The sequence below is a fragment of the Bos taurus genome, chromosome 25, assembly GCF_002263795.3.
Source record: "Bos taurus isolate L1 Dominette 01449 registration number 42190680 breed Hereford chromosome 25, ARS-UCD2.0, whole genome shotgun sequence".
NCBI classification, from domain to species: domain Eukaryota; kingdom Metazoa; phylum Chordata; class Mammalia; order Artiodactyla; family Bovidae; genus Bos; species Bos taurus.
In genome coordinates, this window is record NC_037352.1 from 38180109 (window position 1) to 38200715 (window position 20607).

Sequence of the window (20607 nt, forward strand, 5' to 3'; positions counted from 1 at the left end):
AAGGGTTCTAGCTTCTGAATCCTCCTCCTTTGGGAGGCAGTTACCCTCTCCATTAAAATTTTGTATTACATTTTCTCTTTCCCGTTGTTTTTCCCCATCCGTCTGGACATATTTACAAGTAGACGCAGCTGTGCAGCTTCCTCTCGCACTGGGTTAGGTACCTTCCCTCCTCGACTTGCATCCTGAACGGGAAGGTTCGCTGTGCTCAGTCCCCGGCAAGCTTCACTTTGGGATGAAAAGCCCCATCACACAGCGGGGGAAAAAGCTCCAGTTGCGTGCTGGTACCTACTGTGGGAGCCCCAATTCTCCCCAAGAGAATTCCATCTCCATGAAGAAATATTTGCCTAACGGCAAAGTGCTATCGCCTCAAAACAAGAAGGGAGAGCTGGGAATTCCCCGGTGGTCCAGCGGTGAGGCACTTCGACGGCTGTGGGCCCGGCTCTGATCCCTGGTCGGGATGAGAGAGGGAGCGCCCCCTGGCGGACGGCCTGAGTCCTCGACCACATCCACGACCACACTCGCTCAGCTCAGGGGCTGCCCGGGAGCCCTTCTGCTCACGCTCAAGCTGCATCCGGTTTTCATCTTCTTGTTGAAAGGTTCAAACTTCTTGTCTCTTTCAAAGGTCTGTAGAAAACTCTCCCCTGGTAAAAGGTCCCTCTCCCAGTCTCTGCTGCTCTGAGTTTCCTATTGCCTCCTTTCTGATTGTTTCCTGGGATCTCAGGGTGAATAGGAGTTTCCCAGGTGGTGCTAGTGGTAAAGAACCTGCCTGCCAATGCGGGAGACTCAAGAGATGTGGGTTCGATCCTTGAGTTGGGAAGATGCCGTGGAGAAGGGCATGGCAACCCACTCCAGTACTCTTGCCTGGAGAATCCCAGGGATGGAGGAGCCTGGTCCAAAGGGTGGCAAAGAGTCAGACATGACTGAAGTGAGTTAATGCATGCAGGGTGATCAGAGGACAGAAGTCTGGTCTCAAGCGTCTGCCGCTGGGATCGCATTTGCAAAGTCTCACTGGATCCCCACTGGGAGATTCTCTGTGCTTCCATTAACACATTTCAGTACAGCTCACTGGGAAAGTCGGCTTCTTGTACCCATATGTTGGTTTCCAGCGTAAAAATCTTCTACCGACAACGTGGTTCTGCTCTGAAGCAACCATGCAGAGCATTACAAACATTCTAAACCAAAGCATGACGACAGCAAGCCTTCAGTGTCGTTCTTCTTCAAATAAAAATGTCAAAAATAAACTTCAGCTTTCTCAATGGGAAGAAAACACATGCCAACTTAAAAACCTTCAAGGCAGCACACAAACCACGCTTCAACCACGTGACAGAGGTGAGTAAAATCTCTCCAGCCAATCCAGGGCCCCTGCACTCCCAGGCAGAGCGCAGGCGTTCCACTGAATCATTCAGGGTGTGGATGAGCTCGGAAAATGGGATCGTGCTACAACGCGGAGGGACTTGCTCCGAGAAGGGAGCCAGCCACAGATGGCCACGTCCATGAAATGTCCAGAACAGGCAAATCCACGGCGACAGAAGAGTGGGGCTGAGTAGGGAGGCTTGTGCCAACAGAGACGGCGCGCTCTTTCAGGTGATGAGAATGTTCTAGAACCACATGATGGCTGCATAACTCTGTGAATATACCAAAACCCACGGAATCGTATAACTCTAAAAGGGTGACTCTTCAGACACAGAAAACAAAGTTGTTACCAAAGAGGGGGAGTGGCAGAGAGGGATAAATTAGGACCTTGGGATTAGCTGATACAAACTAGCATCTATAAATAAACAACAAAGTCCTCCTGTATAGCATGAGAGCTATATTCAACATCCTGTGATAAACCATGCTGGAAAAGGATATGAAGAAATGTATATTAATACATGTATAACTGAATCGCACTGCTGTATCCCGGAAACACAACATTGTCAATCAACTATACTTCAGTTTTTTAAAAAAGGAAAAAAAATCACAACACTTGAAAAAAATAAAGCTTGAAAAACTTTTAAAACCTAAACAGTGAAAATAAAACATAAACTTTTTTAAAAGGGTGACAAAATATTATGTAAATGACAGTTCAGTTTCTAAAAAGAAAAGAAGAGGTGCCGTAACACCTTCATTACATCAGTCACTTCAGGAGAAGAGGGTCTCCGGTGCTACACGAAGCAGCAGACCGATCAGCTGTAAATCTAAGACGCTACCAGACTGTTCTTTTGTTTAGCTGCTAAGTCATGCCCCACTCTTTTGCGACCCCGTGGACTACAGCCCGCCAGGCTCCTCTGTCCATGGGATTCTCCAGGCAAGAGAACGGGTGGGTTGCCATTTCCTTCTCTAGGGGATCTTCCCGATTCAGGGATCGAACCTGCATCTCTTATGTCTCCTGCACTGGCAGGCGGGTTCTTTACCACTAGCCACCTGGAAGTTTAAAAAAAAAGCAAAAACTATGACTAAAACTGGGACAGGACAGAGGCAGAGGAAACTAGTGCGAAGTCTCTTGAAGGGTCATTAAAAAAACGCTTCTGTCAGTGGGAGGCAGAAAATAGTAACTTGTGAGAACCCAGGAGACTGAACTGTCCAGCGTAAAGTGGGTGAGGGTTCTTGAAAACAGCGGTCCCGCGGGCACAGACACAGTAGGGGTCTGAGGGACAGGGCAGGGTGCTCTTCAATGTGTTAAGCAGCACCCATTTCTTACATCCACTGAAGTGTCACGGGTTTATTTTTCTTATAAAGTTTACACAGCCTTAAGACAATCGACGGTATTTCTACGCTAAATAATAAATATATTTACTACTGATGCCCTGAACCTCAGAAATGTAGAGAGATTATCTAAAAACAGAGTACAGAGTTTCAAAGAAACCTACCCAGCAAGTCAAGTCCAGAACCCACAGCTTAGACGATCACCACGGAACCCCAGGACTTCTTCACAGGCCGTGCGGGTCTCGAACTGCCCCCAGACAAGATGTCTGCTACAACTAGAAGAAAGCTGAGAAATCTGACCTCCATAATATTAAAAAAAAAAAAAAAGAAACAAAATGCTCAAGATGCACAAGCATGTGAAAATCACTAGTCTTGTGATTACTACATTGATCACAAAAAGTATTATCTGGAAACCTATAATCCATTTTCCGCTACTGGGTGACATTACGCGTGCCTCCTGCTTTTAAGGTAGCGGTGGCTCATACCATAAAGAATCTGCCTGCGATGCAGGAGACCTGGGTTCAATCTCTGGGTTGGGAAGATACCCTGAAGAAGGAAATGGCAACCCACTCTAGTATTCTTGCCTGGGGAATCCCATGGACAGAGAAGCCTGACGGGCTATAGTCCATGGGGTCACAAAAGAGTCGGACACGACTGAGTGATGAACACTTGTAAGACAGAGCTGATCATGGACAAGGGCTTTTACAGGAATTATGTGGAAGCGGACAGGCAAATTTGAAATCTAATTTTAGTGAACTGCTGATTCTATACTAACTTGCTCTCTGGCAAATGAGTTAAGTATGACTTCTACGGAACAGATCTAAGGAAAGAAAACACCACTCTTTCCCCAGATTGCTGCCCCCTCCAGGGGAGCATGAACAGCACTTTGAGGGGTCCCTGCCCTGCTGAAAACATGTCAGCTTCATGCTGTTCACCTAACGTGATTAAAAGGGAGAGACCAAGACGCCTGCTGGACTCCTCGCAGACAGAAGGAGCACTTCAGGGCAGGTCTGGCAGGGAGACTCCTGGAACCAGTCACTGTCTCTCGAATACTTTTGCAGAGTGTCACTTTTTTTTTTTTCCCACCCTGCCCTTTCCTTTACTGAATTTTCATACAGTGAGTGTGCTATGATCATCACCGGATATACTAACAACAACAGAAAAAGCTACAGCTGGATCCTGTATTAGCCTCAGCCGCAGCTCAAGTCCACAAACGTTTAAAGCCAATAGGAAGGCGTGGAGGGAAGGAGAGAGGAAGAAAACGACTTGTTCCTGAGAGCTGGAAGGTCTGCTCTTCCTCCAAGGTTCTGGCAGCAAAGACATCTCTTCTGTGTTATGTAAATAGTTTGTCTTACTAAGTTTTCCAATTCTAAAGCTCGTTTCTTTGTGAAACCAGGGCCAAATATTAAAACAAACTCCTCAGTATGTTAAGCCAGATAACTAATCACCTCCATATGGGGGTGGGCTAACCAACCACCCTGTGCGTTGGTTCCAAGTCCGCCCACGCGCATACTCCACTGACATCTGAGCCGGTTAGTAACTCCTTTTGGTTACCAATCTGATCCACATTTACCAAAGAACAAGAAAAACGAATGTGGCTTTGACCTTGAATCAAGCAGATGACTTTAACATATAGTTCTTTAAATGACGTGAAAGAAACCAAAGCATTCCTCTCTTCTGTTTACATGTATGTCATCTAGACTACAGGATACAAATAATGGTGTGAGGCAACCAGCCTGGGCTCTTAAAAAGTCATTGTAGAAAACAAAAAGTTGTGGTTTTTTTTTTAAGACTGAGGATACAGAACTAAATACAAAGTGTAAACCCTGATGGGAATCTGGATAGGTAAGAAAAAAGCTATAAAAGGCATTGTGGGAACAAACTGGGGAAAGCAGAATTTGAATGACATGTGAAAGCATAGTATGGACTCACTGCTGGGTCCCTTAAGTGTGGCAATGGTTGTGGTTAAGTAGGAGACTGTCCTCGGGAGATGAATGCTGTTTAGTATTCAGGAATAAAGTGTTACATTATACATAACTTACTTTCAAATGGGTTAGCCAAAAAAAAAGTAGTATTAACAGTGTTAAGAGATAAGGCACATGTGGCAAAATGCTAGCAATGAGGTTACAGATACATGGATATTGACAGCACTATTTCAACTGTTCTGTAGACTCAAAGGTTTTCAAAATACCAACTTGAGAGAGAAGAAGAAACAATAATCGTCCTGCCAATCACCGGTTATTCCTAAGCCCAAACCCACAGGATCCGCCCCTCTGCTCTGCTGTGAATACAAACGGGGGCAAGGGGCTGGCCTCTCTGATGACTAACGGCTTTAAATGCCTACTGATTGGGATTTTTCATTAATTTTTCAGGACATAATTTCACATGGGCTTTTTCATGTCCATTTTACATATGAGAAGACTGAGACTTAAGGAGATTAAGTAATCGACACAAAGCCTCAAGGCTGGAGGTACCACAGCTGCAGATATTTGCTTTAAAATGTCAACAGCAAATAACCGGTTCAAATGTTTAAACAAACCTCCCTACTAGACTCAGATTCTCAGAACAAACCACTGACGCCACGGTTGACTATCTCCTGCCTTAAACTGGGAAATCTGTCAGAAACATCCTTCAGTGGCTGACCTGATGGAGCAAACGGGCAAACCCTGGACTCTTAATGCCCAGATTTCACCAGGGAGAAGGGGGCCTCTCCAATGCCCTGGGACTGAGGTTATCAGTGCAGCAGCAATTGCGTGGTTCATCCCAACACAGCAGCCAGGAGGAAGCATGGCCAAACACAAGGAAGGCCACCCGCCACAGCGCTGAATCACCCCACAGCCCCCCGATTCCAATAAACGGATAAAAGTAATGGTCTCTGGATGGATGATGGATGAGGGGTGGGGGAGTGTAGGGACATTAGGGAACAAGAGCTTCAATAAAACATGCAGAAACAGCCTAAAATGAAGGGTTTATACTAAAAGACTCCCCTCTCCAGCACTTGGGGAAGGTGATCAGGTTAGCTTTTACCACCAGAGCTCCGTCTTTCATCTCTAACTAGTGAATGCTGGATGGGCCCTGGCTGTCAATTTATAGCTCTTTTAATTAAGGAAATGGTTTCTGAAATTCCCAGTCGCCAATCTGTTTGACTGCTAAAACCAAGATAAAACTGCCCAAGCCAAGCTCATGAGATTAGAGAAGCTTCTAGGCGTTCCCTCTCCGAAGGGAGACAGCTGTGCCCAGCGACCACCCACCCGGAGGGCAGTGGGCCGGGGCGCACCCCTGACTCGGGGCTCCCGGGCAGGCCTGCCACAGATCTCTGGGCGCTGGAAGGACTAGGTGAAGCGGACTTTCCTCTCAAGGGTGCAATGCTTTTACCCTACCCCCAAATTTTCACAAACCCCTGGAGAGGAGAATGGCAACCCACTCCAGTATTCCTGCCTGGAGAACTCCATGGACAGAGGAGCCTGGAGGGCTACAGTCCCTGGGGCTGCCCACACACATTTTCACCAACAGAAAAGGGAGATAAAATTTCGAATGGAGAAGCAGCCAGAACACTTCTGAAAGCCTTTCTCAGCGTTACACACAGGCGAGTCTGCTCTGTATGGAAAACGTGACACAGGCTTCAGATGCCCCTCCGGGGGAGGGGGCAGAAGGGAGGCCCCCAAAGGTCCCAGAGACTGAAATCCTAAAGCCAAACACCTCAGCAGTGACAGCAGCAGAGCCCCTGGGGAAGCATCTTGACTTATGTTCTTTCCAGATTAAAAAAAATAATAATAATCATGTTCTGCACATCCGGCCAAAGAACCGGGCATCTGGGAGGCAGAACCACCATGGGGGCTGCCAGACGGGCATGGGACCCACACGCGTTCCCCCGGGCTGCCCCGCTGACAGGAATGTTCTCGCGAGCAAGATTCAGAGCCCCTCAGGACCAGTCTGACCCGAGGAAGGAGGGAAGAAGGCATGTGACTTTTTGTCAAAACATCACAGTAACCGTCTGACGGGCACAGAGCTTAACCGCGATTTTCGATGAAAAGGCTCAAGCTCCAGAAACGGCGTGTCTTGGGGGAGCCCACGGCAGACACTCTGTGATTCCGGGGGACACGCAATGTTTCAGAAGAACACTCACCCGACATTAATATTCCTGTTGCGCAGGCGATGAAAGGCATCGTTTTATTCTCAAGACGGTTCTCGCCCTCTGAGTGCATCACACACTGCATCAAAGTCTGTGGCCACTTGTCCTCCCACACTCGGGAAATATGGCCTCATCGTGTGAACAGGCCAAACACTGAAAAGTCACTGAAATCCTCCCGTTTTCCCATACTCTAACACACACAGAAATGAACTCATCTGACTGTCTCAATTCAAAAAAATTTTAATCTAATTACTGCAACTTGGAAAAGGACATTCTTGATCGCTTTATTTCCTCTCCGAAGAGCTCAAAGGAAGTCCTGTCTTCTAACAGAATATTAAATGGCCGATGCCTGCCACTTCTGACTGCTGTGTTTTTTAAAAAAAAATCCTTCTGTGTTAAAATAAATGTAGTCATAAGGATGTGCCAAATGAAACTGTTAATGGATTTACGAGCATGTGAAAATACATTTTGTTTTATTCAATGTAGGAGAAAGTGTTCATCTCAGAAAGAAAGTATAATCTAGCCCAGTTCTTAAAGGGATAAATATATACACCCAGCGAACACGCGTGGGAGAGAGATGAGGTTTCCTCCAGGCCCTCAGTGGCCAAGATGAGATCCTTACTCTTGATAATTAAGAGACTGAAACCCGCCTGCTGCTCCAGCCAGCATCAGGCGACCTCGCGGCCCCTGGCTCCAGCTACCTCTCCATAGCCCCAAAACAAGACAGGTATGTCCCATGAGACAGGACACGTGGAGACGGGAGGGGAGAGGGCCCTCCTGGGTGGATGGGACCCAACAACTCCACCGAGAGCCCAGCAGACCATCCTCAGCGTGAGGGCCTGGAACTTAACAGATTTGAGGGGTACCATGAATACAGGTCGGAGAAGGCAATGGCACCCCACTCCAGTCCTCTTGCTTGGAAAATCCCATGGATGGAGGAGCCTGTTAGGCTGCAATCCATGGGGTCGCTAAGAATGGGACACGACTGAGTGACTTCACTTTCACTTTTCGCTTTCATGCATTGGAGAAGGAAATGGCAGCCCACTCCAGTGTTCTTGCCTGGAGAATCCCAGGGATGGGGGAGCCTGGTGGGCTGCAGTCTATGGGGTCACACAGAGTCAGACACGACTGAAGTGACTTAGCATAGCATAGCATAGCATAGCATGAATACGGGTTGGCCACCACCAGGGCCCGACAAAGGCCACAGTAAGAGGAGGAACTGTTTCTTCCTTGAGTATTCCTCCAAAAAGGAAAACAGTCTCCCAAGAAGTCCCCCTGCAAACTGCCCATCACAGCTCATGATGAACTTGGCTTCTATATCCTTCCTTCAATCAATAAGGAAAACGGGATTACCTTTACTGGTTTAGACGGCTTAAGCAAATCAGAGTTGTTAAGCAAGCAAGAAAGGGAGGATTTATTTGGGATATGGAGCAAAATGGGCCGCTACAGACTCCAACTCAGCCCTACAGACGGCCAGCCTACACACGGTAGGCAGCAGAGAAATAACCCAGTTGACCTGTCTTTCCCCTGCTGCCCCAAAATGTCTAGGTCCTGTTTTCTGGTTTAAAATCAAGGGTTGTCATTTAAAAGTTACATGTTACAGAAAGCAAAAATTTTTTAAATACCTTCAAAAGTCTATGCAGCCACCCTAGCACTGAATCAATAGAGAAATAGCTAAGTAGTGACTGCTTTAATGAAGCCTCATATTATCAAATTGTGGTTTTAAAGAACTTCCAGAATGTAAAATAAATGCAACCCAGATGTTCTCTAAAAAAAAAAAAAAAAATGAAAACAAGATTGTTTTTACTTCATAGCAACCAAATAGGTCAACCCATTTCCTCCTCCATAGAATTCTCAGAGGACCACAAACCCCACTTGAAGAGCATGTGTTTCATATGCATCTGTCCAGAGAAAAAGGAAACTCTGCCGTCCAAGATAAACGGAGGATATTATATGTTCCCATGAAAGTGAATTTGAAAACTGCAGTAGGACTGTGTCTACATGTTGCCAAACATCTGGATGAAAACCGGAAAAGAAAAATCGCTACTAGCCAGATATTGGGAAATACTTTCCAATTATCATTAAAATGCCCAGTTTTACAGCAAACTGCCATTTTTTTACAGCAAACTGCCATTTTTATTAATTACAGGAATAAGTTGCTCAAAAGAAGAGAATGATAATTTTTAAAAATGGCCCTGCTACAAGTTTAAGACAGGAACTTATTTCTCCCTATTTGAACAGTGATCCTGGTGACATTAAGTCAGCGAAAAGAGCAAATTTGCTCTAGCAAAATCACAAATATTCTTAGCCAACTGAATTGACTCAGGTGAGTCTTTTCTAATATTTACAGAAAACTGAAAGACATTTACCCAAAATAAACACTTGCTGAACTGTCTTCAGTCACATTACAAAGCATGACAGGATCTCATGTCGGTTCTATCATGTTGACCGGGAGACTGACATTAACTGTGAAAAGTTGACAAGCTTGATTCACTTCAAAATTAGGATGGAGGGACTTCCCTGGCGATCCAGTGGTTAAGACTCCACGCTTCCAGCTCAAGGGGTGTGAGTTCAATCCCTGGTCAGGGAACTAGGATCCCACTGGCCACATGGCCAAGAAAAAAAAAATCAGGCTGGAGAATCATGTACTTTTCTACTCTCATTTAAATGCTTTACTGTTTCCCCACAAGTTTGAAATATTTAATATGCTTCATGCAGCTTTTGGGATACTATAGTAAAATCTATTTTTTCATTTCATTTCACTTCAGAAGTTTTAACAATCCTCTATTACAAACTGATAAACCTGCTTCCTGAAGGACGTGCCAATAACTTTAAGAAAACAATTTATCTCTCCCAAAGTTATTTATAATAAGAGTGGGAGTGTGCAAACAGCGTTACTACTCTAACTCGCCTGATGGATTACTGCTGGTCCTCCGTCAGCAGGATTTACTTGAGAAATGCTTACCTTTCTCATCCTAAACTCCTCTCCCCTCGCTTTCCCTTTGTTCTCATCACACAGTAAACTTCTAGGAAGGGCCATGGCCCAGGCTACGCCTCCACGAGGTAAAATCTCTCCCATTCACTTTCAGCCCTCTCCGGTCTAAAGTTATCAAACCCTGTAGACACGTGCCCACTCTCATTTCAGTCCACCTCTCATTCAGACCTGGGCTTCCCTGATGGCTCAGACGGTAAAGCGTCTGCCTGCAATGCGGGAGAACGGTGCTTGATCCCTGGGTCGGGAAGATCCCCTGGAGAAGGAGACGGCAACCGACTCCAGTACTCTTGCCTGGAAAACTCCATGGACGGAGAAGCCTGGTAGACGACAGCCCATGGGGTCGCAGAGTCGGACACGACTGGGCGACTTCACTGCACTTCATCCAGCACAGCTGGCCACTCACTGCCTCTGCTTCAAGCGCTCCTCCTGCAATTCCATACAGCCTTCAGGATGTTCTTGACTTTGCTGGCTACTCCTTCTTGGTCTCCTTTATTGGGCTGTCTGCAGTCCTGGGATTTTCCTCCTCTCTCAACTCTTTCTCCTGAGGGATGTCACTCATCCATTCCCATGAATTAAAATCTTCCTAGCAGACTACACAGCTAAGCATCTTCCTACCATCTCTACCAGGACATCTCACAAACAGGTCTGATTTTAAACACCAAAACTGAACTCCTGAGACTGTTTCCAGTCAAACCTGACCAGCTTGTTGCAGACAACCCTTCTGCCAAAAAACAACTAAAAAAGCTGAGCACGTTGTAAGAACTGACTGTGTGAAAGTATCAGAGGACCCAGGAGGCCAGGATCCTAGAGAGAAGGTGCAGTTTCCTCCTCGAGACACTTGCCAATTCAGGCAGAGTGAAAGGCCAAGAAGCTAGGCAAAGACAAGCAGTTGAGTATCTGACGTCAGCAGAATCTCCAGCAGTCTGATGGGACTGGGAGACCAAATTAGAACTCAGGGGCTGCCAAGCAGAAGAGGCGCTGGTAAACACCCCAAGCTTGCAGCTGGAACCACTGAAGAGCCATACCCTAGGAGAGGGGTAACCACAGGGGGACCGACCCTCACGGTTTTAAAGTGGTATTTCCCTATCCTAACTGCCTGCCAGAAGCCTCTCTAGAGAAGACAGTCCCAAACTACCCCTACCATTTTTCATACCCATCATCCAGAATTTAATTAAAGCTTAACAGGCAATCTAGAAAACCAAGCGTGAAACAGACAACAGAATATACTCACAGGATGCCCAGACGTTTATCAGACCCGATAACTGATTAATACAGGAAGTCACAGACAAGATCAAAGTTTTTCATGGAAAACTGGTATCTAAAAAACAAAATCAACAACACTGAAAAGGGCAATGACTGAAATTAAGAATTTAACACAGAGTAGACAGAGATGAAGAGAGGATTAATGCACTGGAATGTAGGTCAGGAGAAAATTATGCAGAGTGAAGCATGGCAAGATCGAAAGGATGAAGGACAGGAAAAACGTCGAAGAGATATAAGGACATGATGAAGAGGTAATCAGTGTCCCAGAGGAGAAGAGACAGGACATGCAGCCAAAATAATAAACGTGGAGACAGACGCTAAGACTTCTCCAAATCTAATTTAAGAGTAAGTCGTGTCACTACCCTACCAAAAAGAACCACCACCACGGATTCCCATAAGGACCAATTCCAAGAAAACCCCCTCTGGACCTGCACGAAAACCTGATACAATGAAGAACCAGAGGCAGAGAGAAAAGTCCGAAAAAGTAGCGCAAGGCGGTGGGAGAGATACAGCACCCTCAACAAAAAAAGCCTGATACAGCCGGCTGTCCAACAGAAGCGATGGAAGGCAGAGAGCAGTGACTCCACATGTCGAAGCACGGCAAGGAATAGCCAGCCAACTCACAACGGTATACCCAGAGAAACTGTCCTTCAAAAGTGAGAGCAAAATAATGACACCTTGGACCAAAAAAAAAAAAAAACAAGTGGACCCTCCAAACAGTTTTCTCTCAAGACTTGCCCTTCTCATGAAGCTGCAGCACCACCTTCGGTCATAGGAGCCAGAAACCGAGGAGTCACCTCTGGCTTTTGCAGTTCCTTCTCCTTTAACCTCCAAGCTGTCAGTTCGTTTTTCTGATTCTCCAAAATACATCTAGCAAAGCCATGCAGATTAAAACAACACATCCTTTCTTACCAGGAGACGGCAAGACATTTTAAAAGTCCCACACAGGGCAAGAGCTGATTAGAATACTGATAATACACCTAGTGGGAAAGGAACCTGCCAACATCTGGGGAAACGGAAAGCATACCTCAACCCACAACTGCGATACTTGCGAAAAGCTTTCACACGCTCGTAAATGGAGGTGAGCACCCGCTCAGTGCTGTTTGTAACGATCCAAATTCAAGGTGACAGTCCAAGTGCAGGAGAAGAGAAATAACACGTAAACAGGGTCTCTGTGACAGCGTGGACAGCCTCTACCTGGAGCTGCAGCACACCACACGCAGCGCAGTGCCATTTTTAATAGTTTTTAAACCAAAAATAGATCCATGCATCGCTTGTGGGCACACACACACACACACATGTTCAAGCATGAGAACCGTTCCAGGGGGGCCCACATCACATTCATCATGGTTGCCTCGAGGAAGTACAGAAGGCAGGCAGAGAACCAGAACTGCTCAACAACAGCGAGTTCCACTCGCTCAGTTTATGAACAAGTATTTACCGGTGGCCTGTTACACACAGTGGCCCAGGTCTTGGAGACACAGTGGCGGGTAAAAGCAGACCACAGTCCTGCGTTCACAGAACTCACATTCTGAGAAAGAAGACACCAGCCATGACCGGGACGGGAGCAGGTGAGGAGTGATAAACGCCAAGCAGAAAAAAGAAGGCTGGGAAAGGGGACAGCGAGGTGCTGCTTACAACAGGCCGGTGGAGGAAGACCTCTGCGGAAAGGAGACACGGGAACAGAAGCCGGAAGGAAGGAAGCCAGGGCATGCCCAGCCATCCAAGGGGAGACCGCCGCGGGAAGAGCAGGGGCCGGGGGCGCTCGGTAGGTTCACAGGAACAGCAAGGAGACCGGCGAGGGGACACAGGTGAGGGGACCCGTCAACGGAGGAGAGAGGGCAAGGACAGGCCGAGATAAGAGTAGTCTATGTTTTTAAAGGGTTATCAGCAATTCCCAGGTGACTCAGTGGTAAAGAATCGCCTGCCGGGCAGAGTTGCAGGTTCAATCCCTGGGTGGGAAAGATCCCCTGGAGAAGGGAGAGGCCAATCCACTCCATTATTCCTGCCTGGGAAATCCCACAGACAGAGGAGCCTGGCGGGCTACAGTCTATGGCACCAGAGGGAGGCAGACACGACAACCACCACCAGGGCTACCAAGGAGAGTTCATGAGAGCCCGAGTGTGGTGCACACAGCAGCAAATGCCTCCTGTCGGGCCTCTTGGAGGCAAAGCGTGCAGACCCCCGCAGAGGGCTCGGGCACCCCAGACCGCAGGTCCTGGATGCAGGCAGCAAAGGGCTCTGGGATAACCGAGGACAGCGCGGACGTGGAGAGGAGCGACAAGGACAGCATCAGGGAGAATGGAGCCCTAAGGGAGGGCTAAAGCAGCAGAAGGGGACCCCGCCTGAGCAATGGAGGCACGACGCTGCCGGGCACAGAGGTGAGACATGCATCTGAAATGCCGTCCTTGTTTTTTGTAAAGACCTGAAATCAGGCAACAGAACACGGAACAGCTACTATATGGACCCTGGGTAATGGGAACATGAGAGTTTCACTGCTTTCTGTGCTTTGCCTTCACTTCTGCCGCTCGAGCCGCCTCACCCTGGGGCCGGGGCCGGGCCCTGGTCCTCGCCACCCCTCCTCCCCTCCGGCACAGGGCAGGGTGTCCAGAGGTTAAGGGCAAGGCCTCTGGAGCCAGCATGCCAGGGTTCGAGGCCCGGCTCCACCACTTGCTAGCTGTGGAGCCTGAACCAGGTTACCTGGCTTCCCTGTGCCTCCACGGCTTCCCTTTTCATCCATAAACGGTGCTGACGGTAAGTCCCTACCGGGTTTATTGCGCAAAGTAAATAGGTTAAGATCCGTAAGGCAGGCGGGACAGAACCGGACACAGAGGCCATTCTGTAAACATTAGCTACAATTATTTAAACATAAATCAAATGTCATTCCCCAGGCTGAAACCCTTCGTCGGCTTCATGCACCTCGAATAAAATCTGAATTCCTTACCTACTCAAACTGCCGGACACGTCCCAGCTCCCTCTCTGCTCACACCACACGGGGCAGCTTTGGGCCCTCTACTAGCCAGGCCCTGGACCCCTTCAGGCCACCCCTGAAAGAGTTTTCTCCCCAGAGGCCGCCTGCCCCCACCCCACCCACCCCACTGACCTGCTCCCGCCCCCACCCCGCTCACCCCCAACCTCTCTTCACACATCAGCATAATCTGCAAGGACTTGATACATCTGTTTACATTTTTCATCAGTCTCCCATCTAAACAAAAGTCCGAGGAATGCAGGAAATTCAGCTGCTTTATTCATCATATACACCCTTTCGCACAGGACCGGGCATTTGGCAGGGACAATATCGATGTCTGCTGAATAACTTGTTCTAGAAAAGAGTACTCTGAAAGCACCCATCGAGCCACTTTTGAAGCACTCAAAAGAAAGCGGTTTATTTCTTATGCATAGGCTGAAAAACAAGTAATGTATTCCACAACTTTCTACATGCTATCCTGACATTTTAATATAGCAAAACTCTACAAAATATTGAAGCGTTATGTGGTACACCCGAAACTAATGTAGCATTTTAAGTCAACTATGTTTCAACTTCAACAAAGGGTGTTTCCTTACCAGTGTACTATTTTTCTGTGAAACTGGTTTCCAGTTTGGGAAACAATGGAGATGGACAAGCCTTTTTTTGAACACCAAAAACTAAACAGGCATAGAGAGAGGTTTCGGTTTCCCTGCCTCCATCAGCCTCCCCTCCAGGTAACCACTGCTATGAGTTCCTTGTTGAGCCTTCCTGAGAATTTTCATGCAAGCACTTCCTTTTTGCCCCCTTTTTGAAAACGGAAATGGTAACAAACAATGCACATTTGCTTACAATTTGCTTTTATAACTTAGTAAAACATTTGGAAGTCTTTGCCCCTCAATTCCTAAGGAGCCTCCTCATTCCTTTCTACAACCTCACATCTTCACTTGCCATCTGGGTATATAACCTGCAGCACACACTCAGGTGATTCCCTATCTTTTACTATTACAAACCACATAGTGAATAATCTTGCATCTCACACAGGTAAAAATACATGTGAAATCCCTGAACTAGCACTGCTGCCTTGCTCAAAGGATATGTGTGTGTGCATGCTCAGTGGCTCAGTCGTGTCTGATTCTTTGCGACCCCATGGGCTGTAGCCCTCCAGGCTCCTCTGTCCATGGGATTCTCCAGGCAATACTGGAGTGGGTTGCCATTTCCTCCTCCAGGGGGTTTTCCCGACCCGGGGATTGAACCCGCATCTCCTGTACTGGCGGGCAGGTTCTTCACCACAGTGCCAAGCTGCTGTGTCTCTTTTGGGCCCACCCAGAGAAAACCTCTGAGGACCTGAAGGAGAGGGAATTTAAAACAGGGGGGTGGTTACACATGTGACAGAAAAGCCAAGGATCATACAAGAAATAGTGAGACGATGCAGAGATAGCAAGAGAAACAAGCGGCCACCATCTCTACACTGGAGGGTCAGAGGAAGGATGGCTTTCCAAAGCTCAGGGGCTGGGTCAACAGGCAGGAGCTGGAGCCAAAAGCAGATCAGCCGCTAGACACACACACGGCTGGAGGCAGAAGGAGCGGGCGGATGATAACCTGGCGCCTCCCTGAGCGCCTGCCATCCAGTCACCCAACGGCGCCTCCCATCGGCCAAACTGCGCCCGAGGTGAGCCCCGCGGGGGGCGCAGGGCAAGCGAGGCATCCACACCCACCAAACCGTGGCCGGCGCTGCCCCCTTAAGAGCGGTAACTGATGGATACTCTGGCCCACAGATGGTTTCAGGTGTGGGGGTTATCGCTCGTCTGACAGGCAGAATCCAGGATCTCAACCTGGTCTTAATTTATATGAGTTTTATTGAAGGAGGTGGAGCAGCTGTTCACCTAAAGCGCAGATTTCACTCGCATGTACACGGGCTTCGGTGCAGGGTGGGCGTGGGGGGCTGGAAGAGGGAGGGGCAAGCCCAGGAAAGTTATTCACTTCATCTGCCACAGATGGTCCACGCAGGAAGTTCAATCAGACGGGTTCCCAAACTGAGCCTTAGGACGGTGGCAACCAGCCAGACGAGCCAGGCACCTTCCAAATACAGACGCGTCTCAAGAACTGGTTGAGAACTGAAAGGCAACAGGGCCCCCGAAGGAATCAAAAATACCTTAACCGCACTCAACGCTCGGTTATAAACTACAATGTGCTCTAGTCTCCCAGTACCCACTACAGGTTCCTCCTGAGAAAGGCCTTCCAGCCATTCCTACCACATCCTCTCTTTATCCTACATTTAAAGAACAAATAATGCCCTGGAGGAAAACTTCAATGATCCAAGCAGCAAGCAGGAGTCTCCTGTGAAGTCTCCTAACCCGACCAAGATATTAGCAAAGAAGATATTCTAAATCCTTTTGCCCCTGGCATGACTACTGTTTGAATAGATTATTTACCCTCTCTGGTAAACAAGCTGAAACTGACTTCCCCATATACAATTCAAAGTTCTGTACTACACTCTTAAAAATATGCCAAAAAAAACCTTACGTTTGCAAATGACTGGCACTCCAAATTATTCTCTTTCAAAGAGCTGAACTTCAGTTTTAAAAACAAGAATTTTAAAGTGAAGCAATTATTTTTTAGAAATCTATATGGTGATAAAAACTAGCGAACTGTAAAGAGGTATGTTAACTTCAAAACCCCCATCAATACAATTAAATATAAGCATACCAAATTTATATAATAATCACTGTATAATGACTCTTCTTTCAAAACTCTTAGAAGATTTCCGCTTACTCAAAAACATATTCATTCTAAGACTGCCAAACATATTTTACAAGTGCCTTTCATAAAGCAAGGAAGAAAGATTTTATAAACTGTATCAATACCCGTTAATGCCACAGGGACATTTAGCAGATAATAAGTATCTGTTCACTGTTGACTGTTCCAGTGAAGTGAATTAAAAAACACATACATTAAAAACAATCATAGCCCTTTTCCCACTGCAGGGTAAATTTTTAATAAGTTTTTCCCCAAATTTGAAAGTAATATATACCATTCCATAAACTTGGAGAATAAAAACTGGAAAAATAAAACATCTGTATATCAGTTTTTACATAGTTTAGACCATAATACATAAGACTGCTTATTTTTTATGCTGGTGAAATATTTCATCCAAAAATGTCCCATAATTTACTTCACCAATCTATTAGGCACCGCAATTTCCAATTCTGTATTATGAATAGTGTTAATGCAAGCCTCCTGTGTGAGATATTTTTCTGACATCTCAAGACTGTATCCCCAGAAAGAGCTATGTTAATAGCCCAAAGTTTTGAGACTTTTGAGATGTAATACTATCCTTTGCTCTAGTCCTCAAGATCTATACTGGCTTCCGTTTTTACAAACATGTATACCTGCTCTGACTTTCAAGTTTTCATTTCTTAATTCACAGAATCCGAAACACCTTCGAATGAAATTGCCAAGCCAACATGCTTCCTGGACGCGAATGTTAAACATTTAAGTATTATAGTGGTTCAGTCTTCATTTTCTAAGGAGGAGCTGCTTGTCTGCCTGTACCGTTACCCCAGCTGTGACAGGCAGGAAGCAGGGCGTCCAGGGAGAATCCATCTCTTGGACGCTTCAGACGGCAGTCTGGCTGGAGGAGGGTGTGCACCTGGGCTCCTTCTTCCCACAGAACTTTCCATCATAAACAACACAGCCACTCGGGGCCACAGTGCTACCCCTAGCTTCAACCAGGAGAAGTGAACTCCGCAAATGCCAGGGCTCGGGCCAACTTCCCACCCTCCCAGCCCCGCCGGCTTACTGCGAGGCAAACATCTCCCCCTGGAGCATCACTTAAATTCTAGAAAGCACCTTGATTAACTACTTCATCCCGAAGCGTTCAATGCTGCTGATTCTTACAGGCAGCTGCTCCGGCAGCCTGTAATTAAGATTTTTTTTTTCTTTTCCCCAAACGCTCCCTTATTACAAGAGATTCTGATGATTCCGTCTGTCAGCATTTAGGAGATCTTTAGCAAAAACACACACAGAGAGATCCTTCACTTCCAGTGTTCCTGTAAAAAACAGTGGTATTAACCCTTTGTGTCCCAAGCCAACGACTCACTCCATCCATAGACATTATGCAGACGCCTTATTCGGTTTGAAAGGCGTAATTCGCAGCATGACACGACAGGAATCTGTATTCCACTAAACAATTTACAGTCAAAGCGAATCTTCCAGCAAGAGGTGACTGAGCGTCGGACGGGCAGCCTGGTTCTCTCTGGTCCCACCTGCGGGCGGGCAGCAGTTCCCGACTCCGACCCTCGTCTCCTCTGACTTTTTACTTATTGTTTTCCGCTGACTCCGTCACGTTCCCTTACTTTCTAACACGCGTGTGCCCTCGCTGCCCCCTCCTCACTTAAACGACCCCCGTGACCACTTGGACCTAAAGCCAAGAAAACTGTCACGATGCTCAACCTTCTCTCCGCGGCCGCCCTTCCTGGACCCGGGGTATCCCCAATTCCAAACTTTGCCCTCCCGGTTTCCCGGGGTCCCCCCTGGCAATCCGCACCACCTGGGGAAGACGCCAGGAGGGTGGTCACCGGCGGTTGGGCTCCGAGGGCGTGGACGCCCTTGGCGACAGGAGGCGGGGAAGGTCGCCCCCAAGGTCCCCCGCCCCGGGGAAAGCGACCGCCGAGTCCCGGCCCGAGCCTCCTGGCGACCCCGGCCGTTCCGGACGCTCGCCCGGCCCGCGCGTCGACCCCGCCGGCCCCCGCCTCGGGGTCCCCAGCACCCCCGCCTCGGGCTCCGGGGCCCGGCGCGCCGCGGGCCTCGGCGGTCGCCAGCCGGCAGCGCTGTTACCCAGATGCGGTCTCCTCGGGCGGACCCGGACCCCCAGCCCCCCGAGCCGGGAGCGGCCGTCCCCGCTCCCCGGCGGTCCGGCGCGTCCGCGACCCACCACCGTCCCCCCCCCCCCGCCGCCCCAGGCCGCCGGGCGGGCCGGCCACACCTCCGACACTCACCGCCGCCGCCCTCGCCGCCGCCGCCGTCTTCGTCCATCTTGAGGCGGCTGCCGCAGCCGGCGAGCCCGGAGCCGGCGGGCGAGGGGCCGCGGGTGCGGAGCGCGCGGGCGGCCGGGCGGCTCCAGCAGCGCGCGGGCCGGGTCGCGGCCCGGGCCTCCTCCCGCGGGGCGGGGCGCTCAGCGCGCCGCGCCGCCGTCACGTGGCGCGCAGGCCCCGCCCCGGGCGCGGTGGGCGGGGCCCCGCCGGCCCCCCTCGGGAGCGCGCGCGGCCCCGCCCGGAGACCCCCGCGCGTCTGAGACTGGGCCCTCGCGGGCAGGGGCCGGGGAGTGAGGCGTCGCGCCTCGCTCAGCCCCCGCTTTCCAGCAGCCTGTGGACCGACGTGGGGTCCGGAGCACAAAACCCGGCGACGAGGGGCTTGGGGGGGTGGTCCGGGGGGGTCCTCCTCGCACGTGTGCTCAGCGAAAAAGCTCAAGAAACATATTTAAAAGTCAAGCCTTCCTCCTTGGTCCGGAGGCATTTCAGAGTCATTCCAGCTTTTCAACCCTTTCTGGGGTGTCATGGAGGCTCTCCTTTCCTGGCGATGAGTGCGCTTTGACATTAATAAAGTGTAAAGCTTGTGGATGAACGTTATCTTAAGGCTGGAACCGAATCCCCAGCCGGCACACCTGGGGCCCACCCTCAGAGGGGTCGGCCAGACGCAGACGCTCCTGCCCTTTCGCGCCAGCCGCCCTGGGCAAGCTGCCAGCTGCCCTGGATTTACAATTCAGAGGGAGCTCTGAATTCAATTTCCCGTGGGCACAGCCAGGGTCCTCGGCACAGGCCTCCTGGGCAGCAGGCCTCCGCTGGCCCCTGCTCCGGACCTCCTTTCCCATTTCATATCTTGTTTCCAGTAAGTTCTCTGCTTCCCCCACACCACCACCACCATTGAATGTGACCCCTCCCAAGCTTTTCTGTTCAATTTGCTTGGACTAAATTGCGTTAAAGAAAAGGAAACATTGTAATGGAGGAGATAATTCATCTCTAATACAGTTTACCAGCAACTGTTTTATATCTACAGATGGCCCATTGATTTGAAGGAACTTTCTGCTGTCATTTATCAAAACGGGCCATTTTCACTTTCTTTGTTCGAGGTTGTTGGATGATTCCAAAGAATTCAATCTCCTAATAATCTCAAGAGTGTGCTGCTCAAGGCTCCCCACATACTTCTGGGTGCAGATAAGATGTGTGGCTGCTTACGTGACAAGGGCACAGCAGAAAAGGGGTCTGGGTATCAGGTCTCAGCCCTCAGACTTGGCTTCCTGATCTTGTTCCTGTAGCCTTGGTTATCTTGGAGATAACAGCGTAGTTACTGAGAAAGAATGACAGTATACTTTGAACTTGATAATGTGACATGTGCAGCTTTGAACTCAATGATATTATCAATTTTAAATACTTTTCAATGTCAGTTCCGAATTCTTTAGGTTTCTTAGAGTGTGATCTGTAGATGCTTCTCCCAAGTTTGAGTCTGAAAATTGCTTTTCCAATCACCACCTAAGCTCATTTCCATCAGAATCAACCATAGCCCCGT

The 20607-nt window shown here is 48.6% G+C and overlaps 1 protein-coding gene across 2 annotated transcripts in view; it reads right to left on the reverse strand.

Moving 5' to 3' along the window:
- CYTH3 (cytohesin 3) overlaps window positions 1–19209 on the reverse strand; it is a 68232-nt gene extending 49023 nt beyond the window's left edge. Inside the window, exon 1 of one of the 2 annotated variants that reach the window (XM_024985347.2) lies at window positions 19041–19209. In XM_024985347.2, the coding sequence (XP_024841115.1) occupies window positions 19041–19077 (37 nt within the window). In that variant the 5' untranslated portion in view covers window positions 19078–19209. Of the gene's footprint in view, window positions 1–6811; window positions 7017–19040 lie in introns of those variants that run through there. The other variant, XM_024985345.2, reaches the window with a different exon arrangement.
- Window positions 19210–20607: the final 1398 nt, after the last annotated feature.